General features: G+C 44.2%; 1 protein-coding gene across 1 annotated transcript in view; it reads right to left on the bottom strand.

The window, feature by feature from the left end:
• Positions 1 to 12,794, bottom strand: part of BMPR2 (bone morphogenetic protein receptor type 2) — a 109,015-nt gene extending 96,221 nt beyond the window's left edge. The window contains exon 1 of the mRNA XM_050899570.1: positions 12,200 to 12,794. Coding sequence (XP_050755527.1) covers positions 12,200 to 12,275 — 76 coding nt within the window. The 5' untranslated portion in view covers positions 12,276 to 12,794. The remainder of the gene's footprint in view (positions 1 to 12,199) is intronic.
• Between the last annotated feature and the right edge of the window lie 13,128 nt (positions 12,795 to 25,922).

Below are 25,922 nucleotides of genomic sequence, written 5' to 3'. Positions count from 1 at the left end.
TATCCTCAAGCTGCCAAGATGCATCTTACCACGTGTGCCTCCTTTGCTATCAGGGGCATCTGCTACTCACTGTTTGTCCTCACATCACCAAGAAAACTTGAAAATACCTTTCCACACTTTCCTCAATAGCTCCGCCATTTTTCCCCTCAGCAGTCCTCCCCAACTAATTCTGGTAGCGTCGACATAGAAATCAAGCTAACAAATCCAGCAGAACTAATTAAACTGGGCTCAGCTTGTGCTACATCACACTTTACCTTTGAATTTTGATATGACTTAGAACTAGACACATCCCTTTAAAAACAAAACAAAAACAAAAAAGCCCTTTCCTTGGAAACCTTGTTTGAAAAAGTCAAAGCTCACTCTACTACTCTTCAATTAAAGGAGGGAGATGAGTCTCTACTAGTGTTTCCTAATACTTTCTGCTGTAAAAGTGTACTTCAAACTTCCTCCCACCTCAACTAGATAACAAGTTTTTCCTTCAATCAAATATAATTAACCATACAGCACTTCATTAAACCATTTCTTTCAAAAACCACCACCTCTATGAAATGAGAAGAAACTAACATTCTGCAACCCAGATAGCATCCTTTCGAGTCAAGACCCTTAACTCTAGGAAGAGTATTGCTGGTGATTGCACTGAGCTCTTGACCTGCCTTTCTGTGCGCCCACCACAGCACATTCTTTAACTGCAAGGTCACTTTTAAGAAGGTGATTAGCCTTCCTTGTTTGGTACAGGCTGAATGATGCTCTTGTGCCTGTCTAGACTGAAACTTGATGGAATGCAGTTACCTCTGCACCTCATATTCCCACACTTCGCAGAAGTGAAGCAAGCCCTGGTGTTATCAATTAAGCACTGAAACTAACTGCTTTATGCAATTACCACAAAGGAATTTACTATCAGATTCCATCGCATATGTCATCCTCATTTGTTATTATATATTTCAGCTGTTTGTATGTGGCATTCCTAGATTATTTTAAACTATTAAATTGCAATTATATGTTGAAAGCACATGTCAGTAACATAAAGGTAAACTCATTACATGCTTATTCTAACCATCCTAAAAAGAATAAAACCAAGGGCGGAGAAGGGTGGGCAAATCTAGGAAAAGAATCAAGACACAAATACCTTGTCCTGTAATAACACTGGTAAACATCCAGCCAGGATGTCTAGTTTTATCTGGAGAAGCAAGGATATTGCAATAGGCTTACTTCTCAGTGTTTCCTGATAGTCTCACTAAAATGCCTGATCTCCAAAATCTGTGTCAAGTTCAAAGAACTAACTGTAAATTTGTAAATTTATACAAATGAATAAAGTATTCAGAACACTGGAATACTAAAAAGGCTGGTGGGATTACAGCAGCATCTTGTAGAATGAGCATCTGAACATAGAATATAACTGTACTGAACTTCATTGTCCCAAAGTGATTCTGGTTTTAAGCTTATAGCATGAACACAAAAATATGTGAAAAAAGCAAAGTCGAGAGACTCGTAATGGGCGTCACTTCAGCACAGAACGGGAAAGATGACTTATTTAAATTTCCATTTAAATACAGAACATTCACATAAATTTTCATTTTCTCCTCAGTAATCAGATACAGAAGACAAGTTAGCTGATACAATAAGAAGTTCAGTATTTAGAATTATCTTGATTAACTTCAATTAGAAGCCTGGCTAAAGGCTGTTGATGTCTTTTGTTTGGTTTTTATTTTGCATTATATGTGTGAACATATTGCAGGAAGATTGGAAGTGATATATAACAGCGTCGTTAAATGTACATCGAATCCTGGTGCCTGAAAACTATGGATTTAACTACATTTTAAGATTTGAAGTTGGCAGAAAAGATACCATATGCACAACAAATACATGAAACCTGCCACCAAAGAGGAGCCATATCTCTTCTTGTTAGTAGTAAAGCAACATTAAAACATAGGTACTATTTGTAAAACGCCATAGGCATTCAATCACTTAAATTAAGCATTACCTAAGACACTGCACTGATTTTCACAAATATTTAACAATAATTTTATGGAAGATTAATCCTAACCAAATGCAAGGAGGTAAAGTCATAAAAAGAATTGAGATTCTATGCAAATTCTTATTTCAGTTAGTACAACTGTGGATTATTTGGGTTCTTTGTACAAAAATATGCTCAGTAAAGTTTTGCATTATTGCCACATAAAAACATTTTTTAAAGTTAAAATTTTAGTTTTCATCTGTTTCTTTACACTCCCAGCAGTTCAAACAAAAACCTGTTCCTGCTATTTTGATAGGTGCTAGCTACGCACAGTGCAGTTCAGACACAATTCTGGGGCGCGTACTCTGGATTTACTGGCAATTCCATATGCTTTCTCACTCAGCTAGTGCAAGCTTCTTTTTGTAACGCGACATACAGAAGCAGTAAGAGTGTAACACACATTGCCCCGTGTGCTACACACAATTCACCATTCTTCCCAACTGTTTCCCCAGTTTTTAATGAGAATCTTAATTAACTGTGGAGCTTTTTGACTTTTCCGCCTACCTTCTTCCCTCCTTATTGGATCACCAACTCCATTCACAGTTTTGTTTACACCATGTTAAAATCCCATTCTTTATTCCTCTGCATGCCTTATTATGTTCTCAGCTCAGCTCTTTTGTTACTAACCCTTCTCCCACCCTTCCAAAACCAGTCGAGAAAATCAAGGTGTCCATGATAACACTTTGACAGTATCTGCTGCCTTTTGCAGACCTTCACTTGCTTCAAGATGAAGGACTTTGTTTTGATGACTTCTTCAAAGTACATGACATCTGAATAGTTCCTTTCACATTTAACTCTTCCATTCCTCAGCAGGACCCAATTCAACATCCTTTTTACTCCGTTCCCTCTTAGATGCCTCTAATGAAGTGACTTCTGCTCAGAATATACTTGCCAGTCTCATATACTATGGCACTACTTAATTATTCAAGTGTCTTAGGACCTCACTGCTTGTTTTTTTTTTCCCTGCACATGGGAAAGGGAGAAGAAAATATTCTTGCATTCTCAAAGTGAAACCATGAAGTTGTTTGAGTTATTATATTATTATTGTATCACTAGTCTTTCTTATTTTACACACCTTGTCCCCATTTTTTAAATTTATTTACTACACTGTGTCATATTTGGACTGCATATTCCTGTGCCCAAAGGCCACATCTTCAATTTTAAGTAGCATTATATAGTCTGCATACAGATTAGTAAAATAATAATTAGGGGTTTATTCGTTTTGCACACAAACATTCTATTCCACTGCTTCTTAAAATAAGGGAAGCTAAATTTGCTGACAGCTTCATTAATGGTACTACTTCTCTGACAGGAAACAATAAAAGCAAAGAAAGTCTCTCTATTCGCCATTTAAGATATTTCTAAGTTTGTACTGAAAAATTCAGGAAAAAATATTTACTACATTTTAAATTCTTAGCTAAAACAATGTTAAACAACTGTGGCCAAATAATTGTGTTCTCCTGCAACAGCATTAACTACTACAGACTAAATTTAACTAAAATTTAATTAGGCCAGATTCATCTTAGTATAACTAAAAGAAATTATTTAACAGGTCCTGGTAGAATCAGGATGTAATTAATAAGCGTAAAGTTTACCAGTCACACAAAATAAGCTGTTTATAAGGACTTTTCAGAAATTAAGAACACCAAGCAAACAGCTGATTTGCTAATATTAAAATATTAGGTTTCAGCAGTGAAGCAGATCGGTATGCTTGAATTTTGGTAACATACTGAGTACATAAGGATATATATACATATAGACACACACACATATATATGTATTACAAGTCATCTTCACTGTATCTATGCAATACACACTAGAATCAGGGATTTGCGTATGTTCTATATAAAAAAGTTTACAGAGAGATCCAAATACTGCTGCAGTAGGCATGAGAAATGATTTACCCTACTGTTTCCACATCTTTTTTTCACTCATTTAGATTCACAGAGTCATTCATCCCAGCCTGCAAAGCAGAGTAAGAATAGCACAGAACGCTGGAACAAGTTCTTCCACTTCTCAGCCGAGCCCTACTCAAATACCAGCAGCAAGCCCTGCGAGACAGGAGTGTGCGCCCTGACCCAGTGCTTGTCTCCTGTTACAGCTGGCAGAGCCCAGGCCTGTGTGGCTATTTCAATCATGGCAGCTGCTCCGGCTACAGCTCCCTGGCCTGGGCCATTACAGCTAGAAGTAAAGGAAAAGAAGTTTAAACATGCAAACATAAGAAATCGACACCATGGTGGCATCCAGACAAACTTCATTACAGGGTTCCTTTTATTCTTCTCTGATTGCAACTGAAATTATTTTAATACAGAAAGACTGTTCTTGGGCTAAGTGCCTGCTTTGCATATATATGGCAGTGCCACAGTCTAACTGAAAAGATAGGTGCTACAATTTTCCTACTACAATCCTAGTTTTCTTCAGCTTACTATATTGGCTCTACATATCATTCATATCTCAGACAGCTAAATATAATGAAAATTTATATTTAAGAACTAGTAATCATAAAAAAACCTAATCTTCAGCTAAGAAGGTCCCTTGTCTGCAAATAAATATAGAAAAATAATTTCTAGTGTTTAGGTTTTAAACAAATATAAGGACTGGCAATTTTCACAGCATATAGCACATATCTACAGTGTATAGTATGTCCGCACCAAGATTTTTGCAAATTAGAAGGTATAGGGACGCAAGGCCCCCCAACTAAATCAGCTTTACTGACTTCTCTCTGAAGGATAGCTCCAGAAGGAAGGATTAATTTTCAAGTAGGTTCAGCAACAAACTAACCACAATCGAACCGCTCCATTACTAACAAAAGCGAACATTTTTTAGCAGTGGACAGCTAAACATACACCTGTAAGATCATTTAATACAGTCATTACTATAGAAAATAGCTTGAAGAGTAACACGACCCATTATTTTTACTGAGATACGTTTGTCAAGTCTAACAAATTTCAGAATAGCAAAGGATTGTGGACTAGCTTAAATTCTTGGAAAACCTAATTAAGGTTCTCTAATATGGATGGTCTAGGAATTTTGTTCCAAGTATCTGTACCCATCCTGCTTTGGTTGCAGAAATAAAATGTTTTCTTTCTAACAGAAACCAAGCCAAATTGAGTAAGTCTAACAAGGCAAAAGCAAGAGCAGTAGAGCGTGTTTAGTCAGTTATTCTTGTCACTGAACTATGTTAAAGATTCTCACACCAGGTGAACCTGACCTTTGTGACTTATGCAGAGGGAAATGTACTTCATGCCAAGAACGATGAGCTTGAGAGATGACACTGCCAACGCCCGATAGTTTGATATTAAGTGCTACATTCTCTAATGCATAAATTAAGGAGCCCAATTAACATACATGACCCATGCTTATACTTTCAGTCACCTCACTCCAAAAAAAAACAAAAACAAAAACAAAAACAAAAAAAGTCTCTTACCCATATTTTCTCACACCCATCCTGCTTACAACTCAAAAAAGTACATATAGTAGAACAAGGAGCATAAATGTAGTATCAGCTTTTGGCTAAGCGTAATAGTAAGAGCTGCTGTGCACCACTGCTAGCATTACCTAGCCCACTTGCCGGTAACAGCCAGTACAGCAGCTCGGAGGTTCGCTATACCACTAGCTGTGCCACTGTCTGCCATTTACCCCAACCCAGAAGGTGACAGTACATGCCTTTCCATTACTCCTGCTTAACACAAATAATAAAACTATTTTTCATGCACTCACAGGTTCAAGCAAGTATAATACGTAACAAAAACATTCAAAAGGACCACAGGAAAAGCATAAGTTACAGCACCGTTGAAAAAAGATCGTAAGGAAGTTTAACGTGTGCGATATCTGAACTAAAGCTAAGTGTAAATGCAGGATAGTCAATTAAATCCAGTTTTGAAAGTGTGAAGAACAATGCATACCATAAACTGCAAGTTACGCATACACACTGTGAAGTCGTAAATGGATGACAGCCATTCAGTAAAGTGATTTGGGCATTGTTTTGGAAGTTTGGTTAAAAAAATTGCCTACTACATGGTCTCAGAAACACAAGTTGTTCCACAAGCAGCAGACTAATTGCCTATAAACATGCCCTTTCTCCCATACTTCATACCCAACTCCCACCCCTCCCACAAAAGGGATCCCCAATTCTCCCCCATATCTCCTACGGCATGCCAAGTGAACAGAAGACAAAATATACTGTGCTTAGTCCAAAACGGTGTATGCACCAACATGCTTGCCAACATCCCTGCACTGACTCGGCAGCCAGTTTTAAGCAAAGAGAATTACCTGCGCTGAGTTCTGCTCCGCTTTCCCCTTGGAAAACCTCTACCTTGGAACTGTGTCCTCTATTCAGTTCCTAATTTTCATGAAAACAACAGCAAATTAATCTCTTGAGACATTTAGCATCTTTCACATATGGTTGAAATTGGCCAGCAGATTCAGAAGTTAACGGTGGAGATGAAAAGGTTCGCAGATGGCAATGACAGTCTTCTGTGTCCATAGTGCCTATTTTTCCCTCCCTCTCTCACAGGAATAAGAAACAAAAGAGAAAATACAAAGTACTGAGAGATGCAGAAGGTAGACACCTTTAGAGTTCAAACCAAAAAACGTGATTTGATGCAAACCCAACGCGGCAATTGACAAAACTGACACACCCCAATGACTTGGAATAAAATGCCATCACCACCCAAAAACCTTGTGGTTTCCAAACTTACAAGACTGAGGAAAAGGGAGGAGGGTAAAGGCATTATCTAAATGACTAGGTCTCTCATTCATTCTCACAAGAAAGAACAGAAATCTTCAAAACTGCTACCTACAACTACACTTTCTTTCTCTCCACCAGCGCAAAAACTTCATTCCACTACACAACTGCAGGCACTCATTCTCCAAACAAGTCTGACAAATGTAAGACACCATCTCTGTCTGGCTGTCTAATACGCCTTGGTTCTCAACCCACTGCAGACCAGATTGAATCCTTCATCCTTTCAAATCTCTCCTGTTCTGCTAGCCTTTCCTCCTCCTGGTCACACACCCAGACTGACCTCTCCTATCAGATTCCACTCCTGCTGCTCAGCCCAGCTCCCAGCTCTGCAATTAACAGACTCCTCAAGTCAGGAGGGCACCATCAGCAATCAAAATTTTAGGAAGAGCCTAAGTTTTCAAAACCAGTTTTTTAAAATTGCAAAAATTTCATTTTAAAACACTGATAGTCAACTCAAGCTTCCCATCGCAAATTACTGTAACCAAGTTTGAGACACTAGGCTTCAACATATGAATTTATCAAGACTGATGTTCCCTGGCAATTGTCTGTGTGCATATCCAGGCTGTAAATCCAAATATGGATTGCCACATATTAATTAAGGCACATCTTAAACAATCTTGCATTAGAATAGGAGGAGAAAAAAACTACTACTGTTGCATTATGAAAAACATGATAATTAAGCCCTGTAACAGCACAGGCTACCTAGACAGGCTGTGAAATCCCTCTTCACTGGAGATTTTAGAGACATTAGACAAACACTGTTATGTGTACTTATGCAACCAGACCATGGAGGAAACAGAAGAGAAGTCACTTCCAGCCTTACACTTCTGTGAACTTACATTTCAGAGAAAGAAAAAAAAAAATTAAAAAAAAAACCCACAGAAAATCAGTTTGAGTACTGAAATGTTGGTGTTTTGGAGAACAGTTCTTCTATTTCACTTATTTTTAAATTCAAATTTAAACAGTGAGCAGTTCCACTAAGTCTACAAGCTTAATAAAATTAATACTTAGAACTGTCTGTAAGCTATGCACAGATTCCTGTCCTACCCAACATAAAGCATCACCAAGCCTGTTTTATTCAGGGCATAAACATTTTGTTCCAAATGAAACTTTACACACCGCTTACACACGGCACTGGCTGGGAAGTTAGATCGGCTCACAAAATGACAGCACATGTTCATGGCACAGCCAGACTGAGTCCAAACACGATATAGCTCCAGAGACACTAAGCCATGCACTCTGTTGTTAGGAATAAAAACATTTCTGAGGAACCTAACATACCAATCTTCTCATTCCTCTGGTGAGAAAGGTAAAGGAAGGTGGTATCTGCCAAGGAAACAATGCCACTGACTATACAGACTACTGAGAAATATTTAATGGAATATAAAAAGGCAGGGGGGACAATGATGTAAAAGTCAACGAATGATTTTTTAGAGAAGTTCGTAATACGTGCTAGAGAGGTGTCATCAAAACAACCACTTTGTATAAAGTTCACCATAATTATAAGAAATACAGTTATGCTTCCCTCTTTGTCCAGGGTGAGGTGAAGTTTGCCTTCCTTCATCAGAGAAGGACAGGCAGACCATTTAGCCAACCTTTTACACGTGGTTCCTTTGGGGGTAAAACTATTCATACTGAAGTGAGATATCTGTGTAATGTCTCAGGGCTTGAAATTTGGGCTCCTCTGCCATCAGATGAGTGCAGCTTCCATTTCCTCACCGGCTATGCCTACACTGCACAGTGCAGTACAGAAGTACTGAAGTTTGCTTGGAAACTGGAAGCAGCTTAGCTGAAATATCACAGAGGTTCATACAGGCTGATCTACCTAATGGAAAAAAGGCTCTTCTCAGCAGGGTGAATGGCTCTGTGCAGAATCCTGTGCTTTCACAGCTACACTATTTCTTTACACAACTACACAGATAATGAAGCCCTAGTCTGGCATACAGGCTGCACTTGTACGTGTGGTTATCCATCAAGCATACCAGTCGTGCCCCTCAAGCAAACAGTCTGTTTCCATCTGCTAGGCTAATATTTCTGAGACAGCTCCCAAGTCAAACAGAAAAATAAATTCAATTTTTAGATTACATCTGAATGAGCCACAAACAATGGGTATAGTTCTAGTAAAGAAGTAGAAATTGGGGTGCAGATAGGTTTAAAAAACTGTTTAATATGCAAGATACATAGAGTCAGTTACTAATGCAAAACACTGAATTAGAAGAACTGAGTTGAATAGCCAAAGGAGGCTTTTCCTCATGTTAAACAATGGGTATTTCAAACAAATTATGTTGAGACACTAAAGTAATTTTAACTGGCAAGACAGAGTTGGACAAAAATGCTTCAGTTGAGCATTTAAAAAAAAAATACTTCAATCTCTATCCAATTCCACTCACACTGAAAATTTTGCAGCCCTGTTGAACCACACAGATATAGACTTATGGAAAGATTCTCAAAGATAAAAGGATATTCTGTTTGCTTTAATTTACACTTCATACTTTCCACAAACAATTTACACATTAGACAATGGAATGCTGTCTACCCTGGATATGTGTAAAGAAGGAAAAGTGGTTTAGTATTGCATATCACAGAAGGCAAGCAAGTGAAACAAGGAAAGATTATATCTTTAATATCAGGTCCATATGAACACCCAAACAAAATTCTTTACCAATATTGGGGAACAGCTCAAAGGTTCACCAACCACCTTTTCAGGCACAACCCTCATGATTAACACATCCGAATCCTCTAAAATATAAGGGCTTATAAATATGTCTCATAGTTCAAAAGATTTAGAAAGAGGTACTTCAAGTCATTTGAGAAATAAAGAACAAAGTGGCACAAACCATTTTTTTCCGATGTAACTTTTTAAACCCCTCAAATTTTTACCGAAGACTAATATCGGTAAAATGTCCTTACTGTAACATTTCTCTTTACAAGGACTAACATATGATTTAAATATAAAGTTACCAGATACCTGTTAAGATCTGGATTTTATGGAGGAAGCCAGTAATATTTTTCCCCTAATAATCTGCAAATAATTCTGAATCTAGAGCTAGTTCTTTATTATATCTTCAATTACAAAGGTGAAGGAAGAACTACCTTCCTTCTTCATTCATATTCCAGATTATGAGTGAAACTGTCATCTACAGCCCCACTGTAAGATTTTTTTTTTTTGTCATTTTCTTTATGCATCTTTACATCTTTCCTTTCCTGCCCATATTAAGCCCAGGTCTCTGTGGACCTCTCCCCAAGGAGGTCCAGATATTCTGCTCCAGACAGAAACTTACAAACCTGTTATGAAAATAACGTCATGATTTTGCATTTATAAACACTCAATTCTATACACTGCTGAGATATAGTATCCATTCACTAACCAGAAGTAAGAATTAATATGGGTTTTCAAAGCTACAAAGGCAGCATGTTCACTCTGATGGAGCGTACAGTTCATACTTTGGGGGAGGGGAAGAGAAGAAAGAGTGTTGGCTCTTTCATGAACATAAAAGGGAAGAATTACACATTAGTGTAGCTTCCCCATGTATAGACATTTTTTTTCTGAAATGCAGTGTAAACTTAAAATCAACCATCAGTTACTTTAACTAAAGCTCAAATCATCCATGTAATTACTTTTACAGAGGATTATGACCAAGGTTTTTTAAAGTGTGGATTGTTAATATTTCACAATTAAGAAATAAATCACAATAGGAAAATAGGTTCCTATTCACAAAACAACCAAACAAGCTAGCATCGTTAATACCCTTTTAACAAGGCAAAACCAGAAGTGAAATACTGGGAATTCTGTTGCCAGGTCAGCATTGAGGTGAATTGGCAAAACTGTGCAAATGGGCTCATACCACACCTGCCCTGCCCTGCCCTGGGCCTGGTTCAAATCCGTACTCACTTCTTCAGTAACCCTTCTCTCTCATCAGGGCAGAGAAATTACCAACTCACTGAAGTTTTCACAAAGGGGGGGAAAAAAGCCTACGCTTTTTAAAAAATTATATTTGAAAGAAAAGTTGAGATGCTGGGCATTCTTGATTCATACATGCTTTAATACCAAGACTTTTGACCTTCAGAAGTCCCTTCTTCCAGAAAAAAAAGAAGGGGGGAAAAAAAAAAAAAGAAAAACACTCCTCAGAAACTACCACAGAGAGACGCTGCAGACATCAGTCTAAAATAACAGCAGTCAAAGGTCAGGATGATATAGGCAACATCAATCTTTTCATTTAAATATCTTCTCGAAAGAGACCTCTTAAAAAGCAGAAGCAAAAAAATCAGGTACTGTCCAGTCAGAGTGATGAATAAACTGCCTAAACATATATAATTTACAGGATTTTCCTAATAATGCCACCAAGTATCTTCAACTTTGACAAATAATTCAATTTTAAAACCTCAATGAAATGTAATATGGAACCTACCATCAGCTTGTTTGGTCATCTTAGCAAGATACAGCAATTTTCTCACAAAGATTCATTTATGAATTATACCCATCAGATTACAAAATAACACTAAAAAAAGCAAGCACTACAAATTGGATCCCAATTAGTAAAAAGACACCAGAGTCCTAGGAGTCTTCCAAAACTGCTGGAAAATGCATACTGCAAGAAGAATCGGTATTGGTGCCTAACAAAGCTGCGTAACACTCAGAAGGCTCCAACATGCTGATCTGTTACCATGACAGAAAACCAAAGGATGCCAGACCAATACACATCTCTCTTCCAAAATCACGGCCAAACATCCTACATATCTGACACTGAGCTTCCAAGTAAAATTAAAAATAGGTCTAGAGTGTCCAAAAATATGAATAAGGATGCTCTCAGCACATATGCTTCTTCTTGTTAAAAAAAAAAAGTACTCTTCAAGATCTTTCAGCATTCCTCAACAGTGTTCTGTGTTACTGTTCTATAATCACAAGTGACAATAGAAATAGCTAAATTTTTGCTTCAGCCCTCTCCTCCAAGAAAAAAAAAAAACACATTACCGTAAGTCTGTTATAAAACTGCAGCACATGTTTAAGGCCCCTAAAAGCACCGATGCTGATAAAATTAAAAATGGCTGTGCCCAAAGATCTCACAGCAAAACAGGCACAGCTCTGCTGACGATTAAAATATATATTAAAAATTCCTGCATTACCTTACAAAGGGCGAGGTATGCAAAACAAAAAGATTATATATTTTTCCAAAACTGAAATAAGTTATTAGACAAGAGACGCAGATCTAGGCAAAGCATACGTCTTGAATGCAGGTCGAGTTCATTTACACAATAAAGCAGATTTTATTCTTCGAGACACTTAACGTATCGGGATTTCAAAACTTTATCAAGCTTTCGCCACTGAAACAGATGCACACCACTTTTTAAGGAGACACAGATGTGCCCAAATACCAGCGGACCCCACCCCCCTTCCCTCTGCCAAAATGGCTAGTTCGTTACACCCACTGGCTACTTACCAGCCGCAGTGCTGAGCAGCAGGGTGGCACTGGAGAGCAAGAGCACCAGCACAAGGTGCTGCAGTGAGGCAGTCATACCTGGGGAAGCCAAGGATCGAGGCAGAAGGAGGAGGGAGGAAAAAAAAAAAAGAAAAAAAAAAAAGAAAAAAAACCCGACGAGAGGAATTTCCTCCTTTCGCACAGCCTTCCTCAACTCTCTCGGCTTACAATCCCGTCTGGAAGGGCAAACAGCAGATGAGAGGAGCCGTCTTCGCTCTTACTCCATTACACCCGCCTGCCTTCATGTCTCGGGAGTCGGCACCGCTCTGCGGACACTGGGGAAGCGCCTGCTTCTGCCTCCCAGCCCCGAGGCATCTCCCCCCGCCGAGGAACGGCGGCACGCTCCCGACTGAGCTGGGAACCAAGCTTATTTCCCACGCAGCTTCACGATATCGAAGAAACAGCCCGGCGGAGAAGGAAACATATCCAGACGCGAGCCCGCGTCTACAGCAATGTCAGTCAGAGCAGCCCCCGTAGGCTGACCGAGGCACGGGCAACAAGCTCTACGGGCTTACAGCAGAGCCGCGTCCCATCCCGTTAAAGGTCTCTGTCTTCTCGCCGCCCCTCCTCGCCGCCTCACGCGCCCGGGAAGGCAGCGGCGATCCCCTCAGTCCCTCCGCGGCGAGGCGCGACCCCCTCCGCTCTCACGGCGAGGGCTGCGGCTGCATCTCGGCCCATCTGTCTCCCCCGCCGGGCGGGCTCCACCGCGCACCCCCGGCCCCCCGCCCCCCCCACCACAGAAGCGACGCCACCCCCGGCCACCCCGACAAAGGTGGGGCCCGCAGCGCGGGGCGGCGGGAGGCGAGGCCCCTCCTCGGCGGCTCCAGCTGAGAAGGCACCCGGCTCCCCTCCGGGGGCGAGAGCGCGGCGGAGGCCCTTCCCCGCGCTGGGGGAAGGCGCTCCCCCTCCTCCGCCTCCCTCCCCGAGTTTCCACAGCGCCAGGCAGCCCCCCGGTCCGGCCCGGCCTCCTCCCTCAGGTCTCCGCTCGCCGACCGGGGGCCGAGCGAGGAGCAGCTCGCCCGGGGAACGGCTCAGCCCCTTCGCGCTGCCAGAGCCTTCCCCCCCCCGCCCCGCGCCGGGCTCGCCGGCGAGGGGTAGCTCCGCGCCGCTCCGCCTCCTTCCCGTGCCCGCCGCCGGCTGCGGGCGGGAGCCGAGGGCCGGAGGTCCGCCTCGCCGCGGCTCGCGCCCCCTCCCGCCCGCCCCAACGGCTCTCCCGACTCCAGACACAAAGGGGAGTCGCTCCAACTGCCAGTCTGGGCGCCCGGCCCGCCGCGCCGCGCCACGCCCCGCGCCGGCCAGGCCACGCCCCGCGCCCGCCGTCAGCGGCGGGGCCGGGTGTCGCCCCGCCCCCCCTGCCCGCCGCGGCCCTGACCATAGAGGTGGGCCTCCAGGTAGGTAGAGAAGGGCCCTCCCGGGCAGAAGGCAGGGCGGTGCCCCGCGCGCACGCGGAGGGGGGGGCGGGGCGTTGGGGCGACCCACCGCGCCATGTTGCGGGAGGGGGCGGCGGGCGCGGCAGGGCCTCCGGGCGCGCCGGTAAGGCAAAGGGCACCGTCACGAGAGGGAGAGCTGGAGGCAAGGGGTGGCTTTGTGAGATGGGCCCGGGCCTCGCCCCGCCTGGCACGGGTGAAGGCTCCGACAGACTTTCCCGGCAGGTCCGCGGGCGGCAAGCGGCCACCCCCGGGCAGCCTGCGGGAAAAACGTCTGAGAGCCTGTCAGCGGGGAGGCGTGAGCTCAAGAATCACGAAGCCGCATTTAACAAAAAACCTTTTGCAGGCGCTGAGACTGCATCAGCTTTGAACTCCATGGCCTTCCTTTCAAAAACCCTGAAGCTTCTGCCTTGTCCTCTGCTTCAAGCCGCCATTGTCATGGTCCCTGTTGAGCTCCACGGCAAGCACTGGCAATACTACCTGCTCCTCTCTCCCTTAGCGAACCTAGGCAAGTCCACCCGGTTCATACAGCTTCAGCCACCTGACTCTCCCAAGCAAAACCATTATCTGCCTCTTAAAAGAGATTTTATGATTTCAAAACAAAGATAAAGTCAACCCGCTGAGCTGTTTGTGTGCTTTAACCTTTGCTGTATTGCACAGGACCAAAGAGATAATTGAGGCCAGCAGCTAATGGGAGAACTGTGACTGGCATGTAGTGTCTGATGTTCTGGCCTAGCAAGGCTCTTTCAAACAAGTTTTACTGGGTGTAGCGTAGAAAAAAGGTTCTTAAAAACATCCTGCACACAGAAGGCACCTTCATATCCAGGCCTCTCCAAAGGGTCGATTATGGGAAATGCTTCCCTGTGCCTAAATTCCTACACCAGTTTCAAGAATGGGGTACAAGGAATACAAATTCAAAAATCCAATTCCACACCTCAAAATATTAAATGCTACTACATAAAATGGTGTATTTGCAAATCAGAGTTACGATTTTAACGATAATAAAAGGCTTCTGCATAACTCCATTCCTCTTCACAAGCCGTAACCGGTGAAATAGATGTAATTCGATTCTTCCATCATCAAGAGAACTATTAAATAAATTCTAATAGGATTTTTATCATTGTGATGCTTTGGCCAGAGACGTAGTTTGACATTCCTAGGGCCAAGCTGAGTTTATGTGGCTGATAGTTATAAAAATGTTTTAAAAGTTTGTTACAATATCTTTACTTCCAATCTATGCAGATCTTTCATATTGGTGAAAGACAATAAAATATAGAATCCCAGATTGTATTGCCACTTTCCAGAACTGCAACCACATGTTAACCACAGTATCCTTCCTGTTATTTGTGGAATGTGAACTGTCAAGAAATAACCTTTAGGAAAAAAAAAAACGAACAAAACCAAAAAAAAACCCCCAACAACAAGCAGAATAGTTTTACGTCCAAGAGAGGGGAAAAAAAACACAACACTGAGTATTTTCTGTGGGCCCAAAATCCAGTGCTTTTTTCTGGTTCAGCAAAGACGCCGAACTATGCAACATACCTTCTGCCCAGCTGTACCTACCAATAAAAGAAGCGAGATATACTTTGTTCACAGAAAACAAGAACCTAACTGTGTGGGTTGCACAGCACTTTCACTGTTTAGATGGTAAAAGAAAATTACTGTAATTGTTTATGACGTGTATCAAAACCTGCTCAGCCTGAAGTAAATGGCAGAAGTCTCGCTTGTTTTAGTGGTTCTGGTTTTGGCTCATTAATTAATACTGGGAGTTCTTCTCCACAAGAAATTGTGCAAAACAGATATTCTGCCTTAAAATACTTATTTTTCTTTTTTTCTCTCCACAAAATGGATGGGATTTTTGTTCTGTTTTCCTAGAAAGAAGGAACAAGACGTGCTATTTTCAATACAATTATTTCCTCTCAATTTCACAAAAGCCCAGACCCTGATCAAGAAAACACCCTTGTGAAGGCCGTGGGGCTGTGGATCTGCTTCGCCTGAGTTTATATCAGGTCCTTGGACTAATCTCCCAGACTTGCAATCCCAGCAGTTTACAAGACTTTCTCTTCCTTCCCTAACCTATTTTGAATTTTGCAAAAGACCTTCTCAAGGGCCGGGTCCCTCCTAGCCCGGTGTGACTGCGAAGGCTGCAAAGGGCCCCTGGCCACGCACCGATCCCAGGCTGCGCAGCTGGAGCTGCTGCACCCCTGTTTCTCTGGTGCTGGCAGGGCTGAGGAGGGGCTGACCCTTGCTTCATCACACAGATGTAGGAAGTAATCACTGCTGTCTAAGCACAGAAGCAGCTTCCTTTTCCCACGGTGGTGGGAGGAAACCAGAGATCTAAACTGTCACACTCAGTCTCACTCATTGTTATGTGCTTGGACAAGAACATATTTATAATACTTTCTGTGATATTGTTTTATCTGTAAGCTAGGATTTCACTAGTCTAATATTCAGCAACTTCAAGTAAGACCCACAGAAGAATACTCAGGATAATGAAAACTTGCAGAGCTGCAGCACAGTAAATCCATGGTGCAGGTTCAGATAAGGGTTGGGGGGAGACAAGAGAAAACGCATAAAACTTACCAAGATTTAAAAGAAAATATTCTGACTGAAGCACTGTATTTCCACCAGGAAGAACTTCAACTAATGAAACAACATTATTGAATTTAATGGAGACAAGACTGTTAAAAAATAGAAGGAGGAGAAAAGACCTTACGAAGTAGATGCTCTTTTGCAACTGCGTTTGCTGTTCTCGCAGCCAGGCAGGGGCAAGGCTGCGTCAGGAGGGCAGTCATGGGGCAGGGGGCAGGGAGGACAGCGGCAGAGGAGCCGGGGTATGGCAGTTGCAAGCTCCCTGAGATGTCAGTCTGATGTGCACCAAGTCCACGGCAGGGCACATATGTCTTGCCCTTGGGCAAGGGAGCTTTGAATGACACAGCCGCATGCAGCGCACTGGGGCTGCCCCTATGCGTGAGACACCGAGATGAGAAACAAGGCTGATATGCATCTCAGATGCTTCCCCGCTGTTGGTCATGCTGGTGCAGATGCAAAGACGTTGATATCACTTGCAAATTCAACACTGTACATAAGTGAAATTAAACATGTCCTTGTTACCAGCATCTCCTTTAAACAACACACGTCTTTATTTTTAATTACCTGGAGTATGGAGAACTGTTTTCATGCTTCCAAGAGACTATTTCAATCAGTGGAAAATAAAATGAACAAAGGATGAAGAAAACCAAAATGAACTACCAAACAATAGCTTTAGCCCTGTTTCTTTTTAGAAAATGCAATGTTCAGGCACTTTAAAAAGATTTCTCAGGATAGGTTCACTGTTATCCAAGAGTTTTTCAGCGCTGACGCAACATAACTGTTATCATCGTTAGGACTCAGGGGACTGTTCTGTTTGACAGGGCCTTTCATGAAGTCAACAAATCAGTTTAAAACAAGCCATAAATTATATTTGGCTGCCCATCGGTTTGGCCAGAGTGTTCTCTCAGTGCTGTTCTAAGTGTTGGGGAGAGAGGATAACAACATGGCCCAACGTTTAGCTTTTAGGGGATATTTTGTTCGTAATTTAAAACCAAAGCATCCCCATAGCATTGACTCTGATGCATAAACATATGTTAGAACAGCAATCAAGATGTTCACAGACTTTCCTACAAATAAATACACCCATTCTGGATACTAAGTAATAGCTTAATAAATAATGGATTTGGTACGGGTCTCCACTGCGAATGCCTGCCACTCATTGCTAAATGAGGGAACTGTCAGCAAGATCATCTCCCCAATCTCGCCTCCTGTAACAGTACGTGGAGAGAGAGGTGGTTTCCGATAGCCAGGATCCAAGCCTTATATAGCTCTCTAGATTATTATTAACATCCTGAATTCCAGCCAGAACGAACTGAAAAGACAATACTGTCTACTTACAGTCTGCTGAGTTAGCAGCTAAAGCTTCAGCCAATACAGCTAAACAAGTAATCACACGCAGACATCATTACCCTCGGAAGTATTCAGTTACTTATTTTATATAGATTTTCCCATCAGTGTCCAATCTGGGGTGTTGCACAGAGGCATTAACGCACCCCCATAAATCCCCTTGGAGTTAAGAGGTCAGGAGAGTGAGGGTGGCTGTGGGAGGACCATAGTCACAGGGAAGTGGGCACATGATATGCAGAAAGAAAAATGGTGAGTCCTTTGGGGACTTTAGAAGCAACCTGGACCCAGAAGTACATTTCTTCAGCATGGACACATTTCCTGGGGAATAGGGAAAGGCGCCCTGCCCTTGAGAGCCTTCCTGCAACCTACCAGCATCGCTTTCACCTTGTCTGAATTATTGTCAGTTTCTGCTCCTTTTCCAGGGCTTGGCTTCATCTTTGGAAAACAGATTCCACAAAAGAGGGACAGAGAGACACCAAGCTGTGACTGAAGCCCTGGAAAAGTCCTTTGTGGGGGAAAGTCGATTCCGTTCTGTTCTTTCTAACAGGCAAGAAAAGCACTATCCACGACGGTCAGTCTGCCCTGCCAAGATGCGAGACTGGCAAAACCTTCTGTGGCATCACATACCAGAGCAGGCTGTCACGCTCCCAATTCTACCAACAGCCTTAAGGAAACAGTAAATCGAATTCCCTGCCTCAGAGGGAATTCGTTTCCCCTTTAGTCCAGTTAAATAATCTGTGCCAGACATTACTTTTGGCCGTTAGACTCATAAAAGTCCATCTGAAGGCTGTTATGACTTCATTTTTCTTTGTCTCTGAAGCACGGAAAAGAGCACCAACCGTCGAGCCTTTGAAAAACAATAAACATTTGCGAGTATGAACTAGTAAGTGTTTTCAGACCTGGGTTTTTCTAACTGTACCATGTTGCTGTGTAATCTACTGCAAGGTGAACCACACTTTGCAACAAAGTCACAACAGCCTTTGACATTATCATCCTGTATCAGAAGAGAAGTTTGGTGGCAGCTTTCTTTACCTTTTGACAGGAGAATTTTAATTAATTTAATGCAAAAGCTAATTGCACTACTTCCGTGGCAGTCCCTGGAAAGATTTATTTTGATATTAAACTACTTTTCTTTTATGCTGCTCTCGCATTCCCTGCTTTTGGTATAGCGAGTGGTTTCCTATGGGGAGCCCATAATTGCATGATCAAAGATGCGAGAGTCAAGCCTGGAAATGTAAGCAGGTGGGTGTGGGACAGGTAAGCCTTTGGTACTCAAGGAGGAGGGAGGAAGGTGCACACTGCGGGATAAACGCACAAAGGGAATATTTTGTATCTAAAAGGATTAGCAGTGAAATAGTTAATAGACATTTTTACGTTTCATAATACATGCTATTTCCTTGTGATAATGAACTAACAACAATGTTCGTAGCAGTCGCTGTCTTGTTTTAGAGATAACACTGCTTAGTCTGTGGAAACCTTATCTCCATTTGGGGGTGGAGGTGAGAGAAACTTTCAAGCTAGCTCTGAGAAGCGCCTCCCACTTTGAGTTAAGTCTGAAATTGTATGTTAAAGGCCCTTTACAGCTTGCCTGAATCTCTTGGCTTGCTCATCACAACATAAAATGGGAAATTTGCTGCAGGGTGTTTATCAGTTCAAAACATCACTTATTCATTAAATCCAACAATGGACTTAGTCAGAAATAGAAACGTAATGAGTTGTGTCAGAATCATCTTCTGGTCCATAGTAGAGGGGTATGTCATCGCCACAGACCTGCAGGGTTTCATTCCTGAGAGCTACCTGAGCCTTCTCACACTCACGACAGGCGGCTGGGAACAGAGCTCACGGAATCTCCAACACGCTCTCCTCCTACTGTTACCTTCCTTTTTCCTTCTGGTTTTGGGTTGGGTTTTTTTTTTTTGCTGTTGTTGTTTGGGGGTTTTTTTACTCACTACACAAGCTAGTTGGCAGTGCAAGCCAGGTTGGTTTTCAAAAGCCACCTTTTCCTTTCTGTTCTTTAATTTCTCGCAGACAGCTAGACCTAAAATTATTTCTCCAATCAGCTCAATGCTTCTAGCAGAAAGCTAATAAAAACGCCCTCTGAGAACAAAATGAAAGCCTCTGGTAAAGCCTTGGTGGACCTGCACTCAGTTTGCCATGGCAGAGGTCTGGAGGAAGCAGCCTCTGTGTGTGCTCATTGCTGGCCATCCTTGAACTCCACGCCGGCTTGACAAGCGTCAGACATTCATCTAAAGGAGACAAGCAGTGTCTACAAAATGCAGTCGTTACTTGGTTTTTTAAATGACAAATTTTAATGGCAAACCAGCCACGCATGTAACCACTCCCTAAACACCCTGAGTGGTGGCAGCGGTGGCACCATTTGCCTCTGGGTGACACCAGGCCTTGGAGGTGTGAAGCCTCGGTGTTACTCCACTTCCCCAGAGTGGAGTACCCCTTGAATGGCTCTGACATTCCTTGCTGCCTGCCAAGCCCAGATGGCTGGTGGGGATGAGGGCACAGTCAGGGTTGCATATGTCCCCTACCTTTTTTCATCCTTTCTTTGGCAGCTCCTTTGCAGCTGTAGTTCTCCTCTGAGGCTGCCGTTTTGGGCAGTCATTTGGCATAACAGGGCACACATCCCCTTCTCTCCACGTCTTTTAGCAGCTGCAGTGCAGCCCTCAGCCTTTGCTGTTACCTGGCTCCTTGGTCTCTCCCCATTTCCTTTTCAAGGAGTCACAGCAGCAGTGTCAAGGGAACAGCTTTTGCGCAGGCTTCTTACAACAGTTCCCCTTTGCAATGAGAAAGGATGCATCAAATATGAACCCAACAGCAGAGCTTCTTCAGGTTTTGTCTTCTCTTGCAAAGGCAAAAACCAGTGGAAACAGAGTTAGAACTGAAGCATCTTTTAACTCAGGGCTTGCTGCCGCTGCAAGCACAACGGCAGAGGGCTGACCTCTCTCGGAGCCATCGCTTCCAGAGGAAGGTGCTGCTCTGAACATGCCTGCTCAGTGTTCCTCTCCTGCATGCGGCCAGCTCCAGGAACATCACCTGGAGAAAGATAAATGTAAAATTATTACCTTTTACTATACCAAACAGGAGATTTCTATTCCTTATGTTTCTGCCTGTAACACGACATCTGTTGCCTGACAATTTTGAAAATTACGTTTATGTGTGAAGAATGTTCCTTCAGATCAAGAAATGAGTTGGTATCTCTGTACGGCCTGCTGCCTCTCATGGATTGATTCGGAAACATAAACCCATCTAACTGCTTCCCCAAAACATCCATCAGGGATCCTCTTGTTGAAGCGATACAGGCCAGACCACCGACTCCAGCCACCAGCACCAGTCCTGAGTTGCTCAAGCAAGCATCAAGCGTTGAGGGCACAGTTGCTCCCTTCACCCCACGCTATCTACAGTCATTTGAAATTGCAGAGGCCTAAAAAGCTTTGATTCACAAATGAGAACCAGGCCTCCAGAGGCCATTTCCAGAGCACAAAATGGGCTGTGCAAGCCTTGCGTATGTGGCTTAGGGGGCACAGACAGCCCTTGGACTCTGTGAAACCTCTACCTCTGCTTGCTATTTCAGATTAAAAGGGGCAGACATAAATGAGGATGGAGGAACAAGCAGGCAGAGACTTCTAAAGGAAAAATTGCCCTTTGTCTCCATAGCAAAGAGTTTGTAGTTTTTCTACAGATGAAAGCTCATCAAAAGCAGGAAGGACAATCTCACAGAAAGAAATGCCACATGAGGTGCTTTACATTTAATAAGTTTGAAGGAATTTTTCCTTTTTTTTTTTTTCCCCCCTGCATTTGCCACAAAATAGCTGTGATGTTTTGAGTACTGCTTTTCCCCTCCCTTCCTTCCCGCCGCCCCTCACTGAGTTCAGTAAAACCAGTGTCTGAGCAGGGTTTCCCCTCTCTAGCATTTTTTTCAGTTTCACTTTTGTATTAATTTACTTTTAACCATCCCCGCAACTTTGGAGAGGTTGCATATAGCAAAAGGAAAAACCACCTCCCCTGTACCTCTGCCCCTATAACTTGGCTGAAGCTCTCACGTCCCCAGCAGCAGCGGAAGGGTGGAAGGGTTGCAAAGCAAGGGCAGACAGAAGCACAGACCCTGAACTACAGGTTGAACGGAAAGAGGAGGGAAGTTGTGGGCAGGAGAGAGGGCAGCCAGGGAGGGAAAGGAGGAGAGAGAAAGTTACAGGAGAGGGTTAAGCAAGTTGGAATTTGTATTTACTGATTTAACAAAAAGGGGGATGCTAAACTCAGACCTCTAATATCTGTAACCAAACCTCCCTGTGGGTTATCATTTTCCTGGGAGGGAGCTATTTGTACTGTAATAGAGTTGCTCTATGACACTGTCCCCACCAGTGCTCCCATCAGAGGTATGAGCAAATAGGAGTAGAGCAATAGGAGGAATACCACAGGGGTGGAGAAGGGGTCGAAACCCCACAATTTTGCCTCAACAACAAGAAGGTGCTGGTCTGCCTGCCCAGGAGTCCTCCCCCAGGGGATCTCCGGTCTGTGCCTGTGAAGGGAAGCATGTTAAGTCAGGGTAGCAATGGTGAACACCTTAAATCTTTCAGACGTCCTGGGATATGAGGCCGGCTGCAGTGACGGCAACATGGGGTGTAGGATGGAGAAAGAAGCAGGTCCCTGCAGAGGCCAGCATGCAGACGTGACCTGCTGGCATCCCCATCAGTCATCCCAGCTCCCTCTGGCCGCTGAACAATCGCCACTCCAGTGTCCCATGAATCCCCTTCTCCTTCGAGGCAGACCCCATCCTCTCCTCCTCCCCCTCCCAGGCACTTCCACAGCTCCCTTGCCGTGGTTTCGGGCTCACCTCTGCCCCCTGAGGAGGCAGCCTGGACTGATGCTTGAACAGAGGGCGACAGCTCCTCAGCTCTCCCTCAGCTTCCCACCCAGGGTCACGTCCGTGCATGCGGTCCCTGGGCGATGCGTGGGCTCCCAGGGCACACACTCCCCTCGGCCACCCTGGCACGCAGAAGACATGAGCACCTGCAAGCCCACCCAGCCATTTGGTCGCACCCCTGAACAGCGCCGCACCGGGCCAGAGCACCCTGCCTGCCCAGCAGGACAGGGGCAGAGTCGAGCAAAAGACTGCCAATCACGAAGCCCTGCTTCAAATGTCCCCGAATTCGGATAACCAAGTGCAGGCACCTGCAACTGTTGCAGAGCCAGAGCTGGGCTTCACTTCTCCATCCCACAGCTGCCCTGCTCCTTTGGCCCGGCCCCAACAGGTACAGACACAGTGACGGGACAGTGGGGTGGCAGCAACATTTTGTGGGGGACAGAAGACTCCAGCAGCCAGCCACACTGACATCGCTGCACTCAGATGCAACTGGAAAGGGCTCAGAAGTTCTCAGTGCCCGCCCGTGGGAGCAGGTCCCTGGGGCAGGCCCGCAGATAATCCTCAGCTCAGAAGGAAACAGCAAGTCCCATGTTTCTCTCAGCTTAGCCAAAAGCTGTAAAGCAGATTCCTCCTGCCCTCCGCTAGCATTCAGACCTCCCCTGTGTGTTTTGTTGATGAAATCTCTCACCCCAATTTGGGAGATAGCAGTGTTTGCTAAACATGCTCTGCCTTGCTACCAGAAGAGCTTCTGACCTTGTCCTGTCTTCTTCTTGGCGTTTGGCAAATACTTATCAGCGCTCGCAGTGACCTCCAGCCAGCTGGGCAGAAAGCTTTGGAGCCAAACATGTGCACAAATAATTCCAGGGGCAGCTGCTACTACTGTATTATCTCCTCCTGTGGTTTCTACAGATACAAATAGTTAATACGTGTTGCAGTTCACAGGCCCTTTCCCTTTAGCACACCAAGGAGCATCTTCCTTCCACTCAGGGCCATTAAACCCATCTCAACATCAGGTGCCTTCAATCTGGTATTAGCCTGTGCTGCCAAACGTATCTTACCCTCAGACGAAATGGAGCCCAAAACAGCCAAAGCCACAGATCACAGACCTGCTGTCTTTAGCTGAGAAGGTCACCATTTAATCACCCTTCCCAAATTAAATGGAACAGAGGCTGCTCTGTGCAAATCCAAACATAGCACCCCCTCTCTTCAACTCCTCTGGCCTCCCACAGCTCAGACATGAGGTGTTTTTTCACCCTGACGTGTAGAGGTCCAAGCCTGATCAGAGTTCATTCAACGGGAAGAGCAGGAATGACTCGCTTCCAAAAAATGAGACTATTATGGCTGGAGACTATTATGAAAGTCTGTGTGAAGCTGAGACCAGATGTGTGCTCAGCTCACTCCAACTGTTGCTTAAAGCAAAGCCGTGGTTTGTTTTGTTTTTGTTTTTCGAACAAAACAAAGCAGAGGATTGACAGGAATTAGGCCTCATCTGTAACAAGAAAGATTTTCTGATGTTTTTCTGCACTGCCATTACAGATGTGTAGCTGAGCTAGGAGCACACACCCACCGACAGTGCTGCAGTGGCTGCCAAACTCCTGCCAGGGCACAGCAGCTCTCAGAGGGTGGATGAAAACATGGAAGGAACCCTTACACGATAGGATGGAAATGAATGGGGATGCCGTCCCATTTAAGCTCAGCTCCAAGAATCAGCTTGTTGTCATTGGGACTTTCTGTTATTGTTTCAGTAGGATGCTCTGTCCTGTCCCCTGGAAATCAGAGCAATCGCATGGCCACGATCATTCTTTGCCTTTACAGCAAACCTTTCATCAGAGGATCTCACAGCAATTTGCCAGCAAGAACAGGCACAACCTCACACTGTACCTCTGAGATAAGCGAAGGATGGAATAGATTAACTGCTTAAAAGCACACAGCAGCTCTGTGGGATGAAGGAAAAACAAGAAAAAAAAAAAATATGTTTGAAACCATACAGAGTTTTATGGAGAGGCAGCCTGGAAGGCTGCCAGGACACTGAAATTGCCACCCTTGCACAACCACAAATACCATGGAAACCAGCGGGGCACCGGCAGGCAGGAAAGGAGATCAGCTGAAAAATGGCTTTCCAGGAAACATAGCCAGGCTGGGACGCTGCTCCCCTCCTGACTGAGGGAGGACTACGTGCCCAACCACCAGTGCTGCTGCCAGTGAGAGCAGGGCTCCAGGAGGGAGTAATTCCCAGTAATTTCCCAGCCTGGGGTAATGTTGCTTTCCTGGTGGTGGCCAGTGGATGACAGCAGAAAGCGGGATGGCTGAAGACTGCTACATCATGTCAGGTGCGGTACGGAGGTAATGGAAATCCCGAGTGCCAGGTAAAGCTTCAACATTTGCTAGGAGGTGTAGGAAGATGAAAGTAAGTTGACACCTGAATGAGGACAGGGAAGGAACATGCACGCGCAAGCTCCTGCATGCCTTGTCTGGGGAGGCACGACAGAGAGGCATGAAACTCTCAACGGTAATAGTAGTTTTCCCCCCAAATACCAAGAAAGCTCAAAAAAGGATTCCTTTAAGCTGAGCAAAAGTAAGGAAAGGAAAGAGGCCTGGAAAACAAAACCAAAAATAACAAATGAAACTGAATATAACAGGAATAACAAAAGTAAACAAACCCAGACAAGCGGTGGGGGAGGAACGAACATATTGTTAATCTGTCAAGTACACTGTGCACACATTAAACTATAGAGTAAGCTCAGAGAAATATCCAGCCTCCCAGCTGAGCAAGGACACCTGCTTGTTACCAAACAGCACACATCCCTTAAAAAGTCATACCCTTGGTAAGCCAAGTCAGGAAGAATCCAAGCAGAAAACAGCTCTACCCATTCAAAATGCTGCTAAGAGGAACAGCAGCATCTTGTGAGCTGGACATGGGGCAACCAGCACCAGGCTTGGAAAAAAAATAGCCCAGTGGAGATGAGAGGCAGATAGAGAGACAGGCGCAAAGCTCTCCCTCCAGCTCTCAGCAGCTGAAGGGTGCAGAGGTGATCTGCTACAGACCCTAGCTGGACCAGAGGTCAGAAGGAGAGGGGAGCATTTTACTTTGCTTTTTACAGAAAAGCAAAGAGGACTGAAAAACCAGAGAAGCAGCAGAGCACCGTTTCTGGCACGCTAAAATGCACAAAGCTAACGGGCCTTCCGGTAACCACAGGGGAGGGCTGGAAGAGGACGGGAGTGCTGCCACGGCTGGCCCCGATAAGGCTCTATCTAGGAACAGGCGAGGGCCGCGCAGCCGGCGCAGGACCACGCTCACGGCCCGGCCCGAGAAACGGGTCCGGAGGAGTGCGAGAACAACAGGATAACATCAGGCACTTCTCACGCAGCTGAAGGACTGCCGCTGGTCATCAGGAGACAAGTGCAGATGGGAGACTTTAAAGCGGTGCCAGAAAAAACAAGCTAC

Source organism: Gymnogyps californianus, chromosome 7 (genome assembly GCF_018139145.2).
Source record: "Gymnogyps californianus isolate 813 chromosome 7, ASM1813914v2, whole genome shotgun sequence".
Taxonomy (NCBI): domain Eukaryota; kingdom Metazoa; phylum Chordata; class Aves; order Accipitriformes; family Cathartidae; genus Gymnogyps; species Gymnogyps californianus.
The sequence above is the reverse complement of the archived record's forward strand: the minus strand, read 5'-3'. Positions and strand labels throughout refer to the sequence as shown.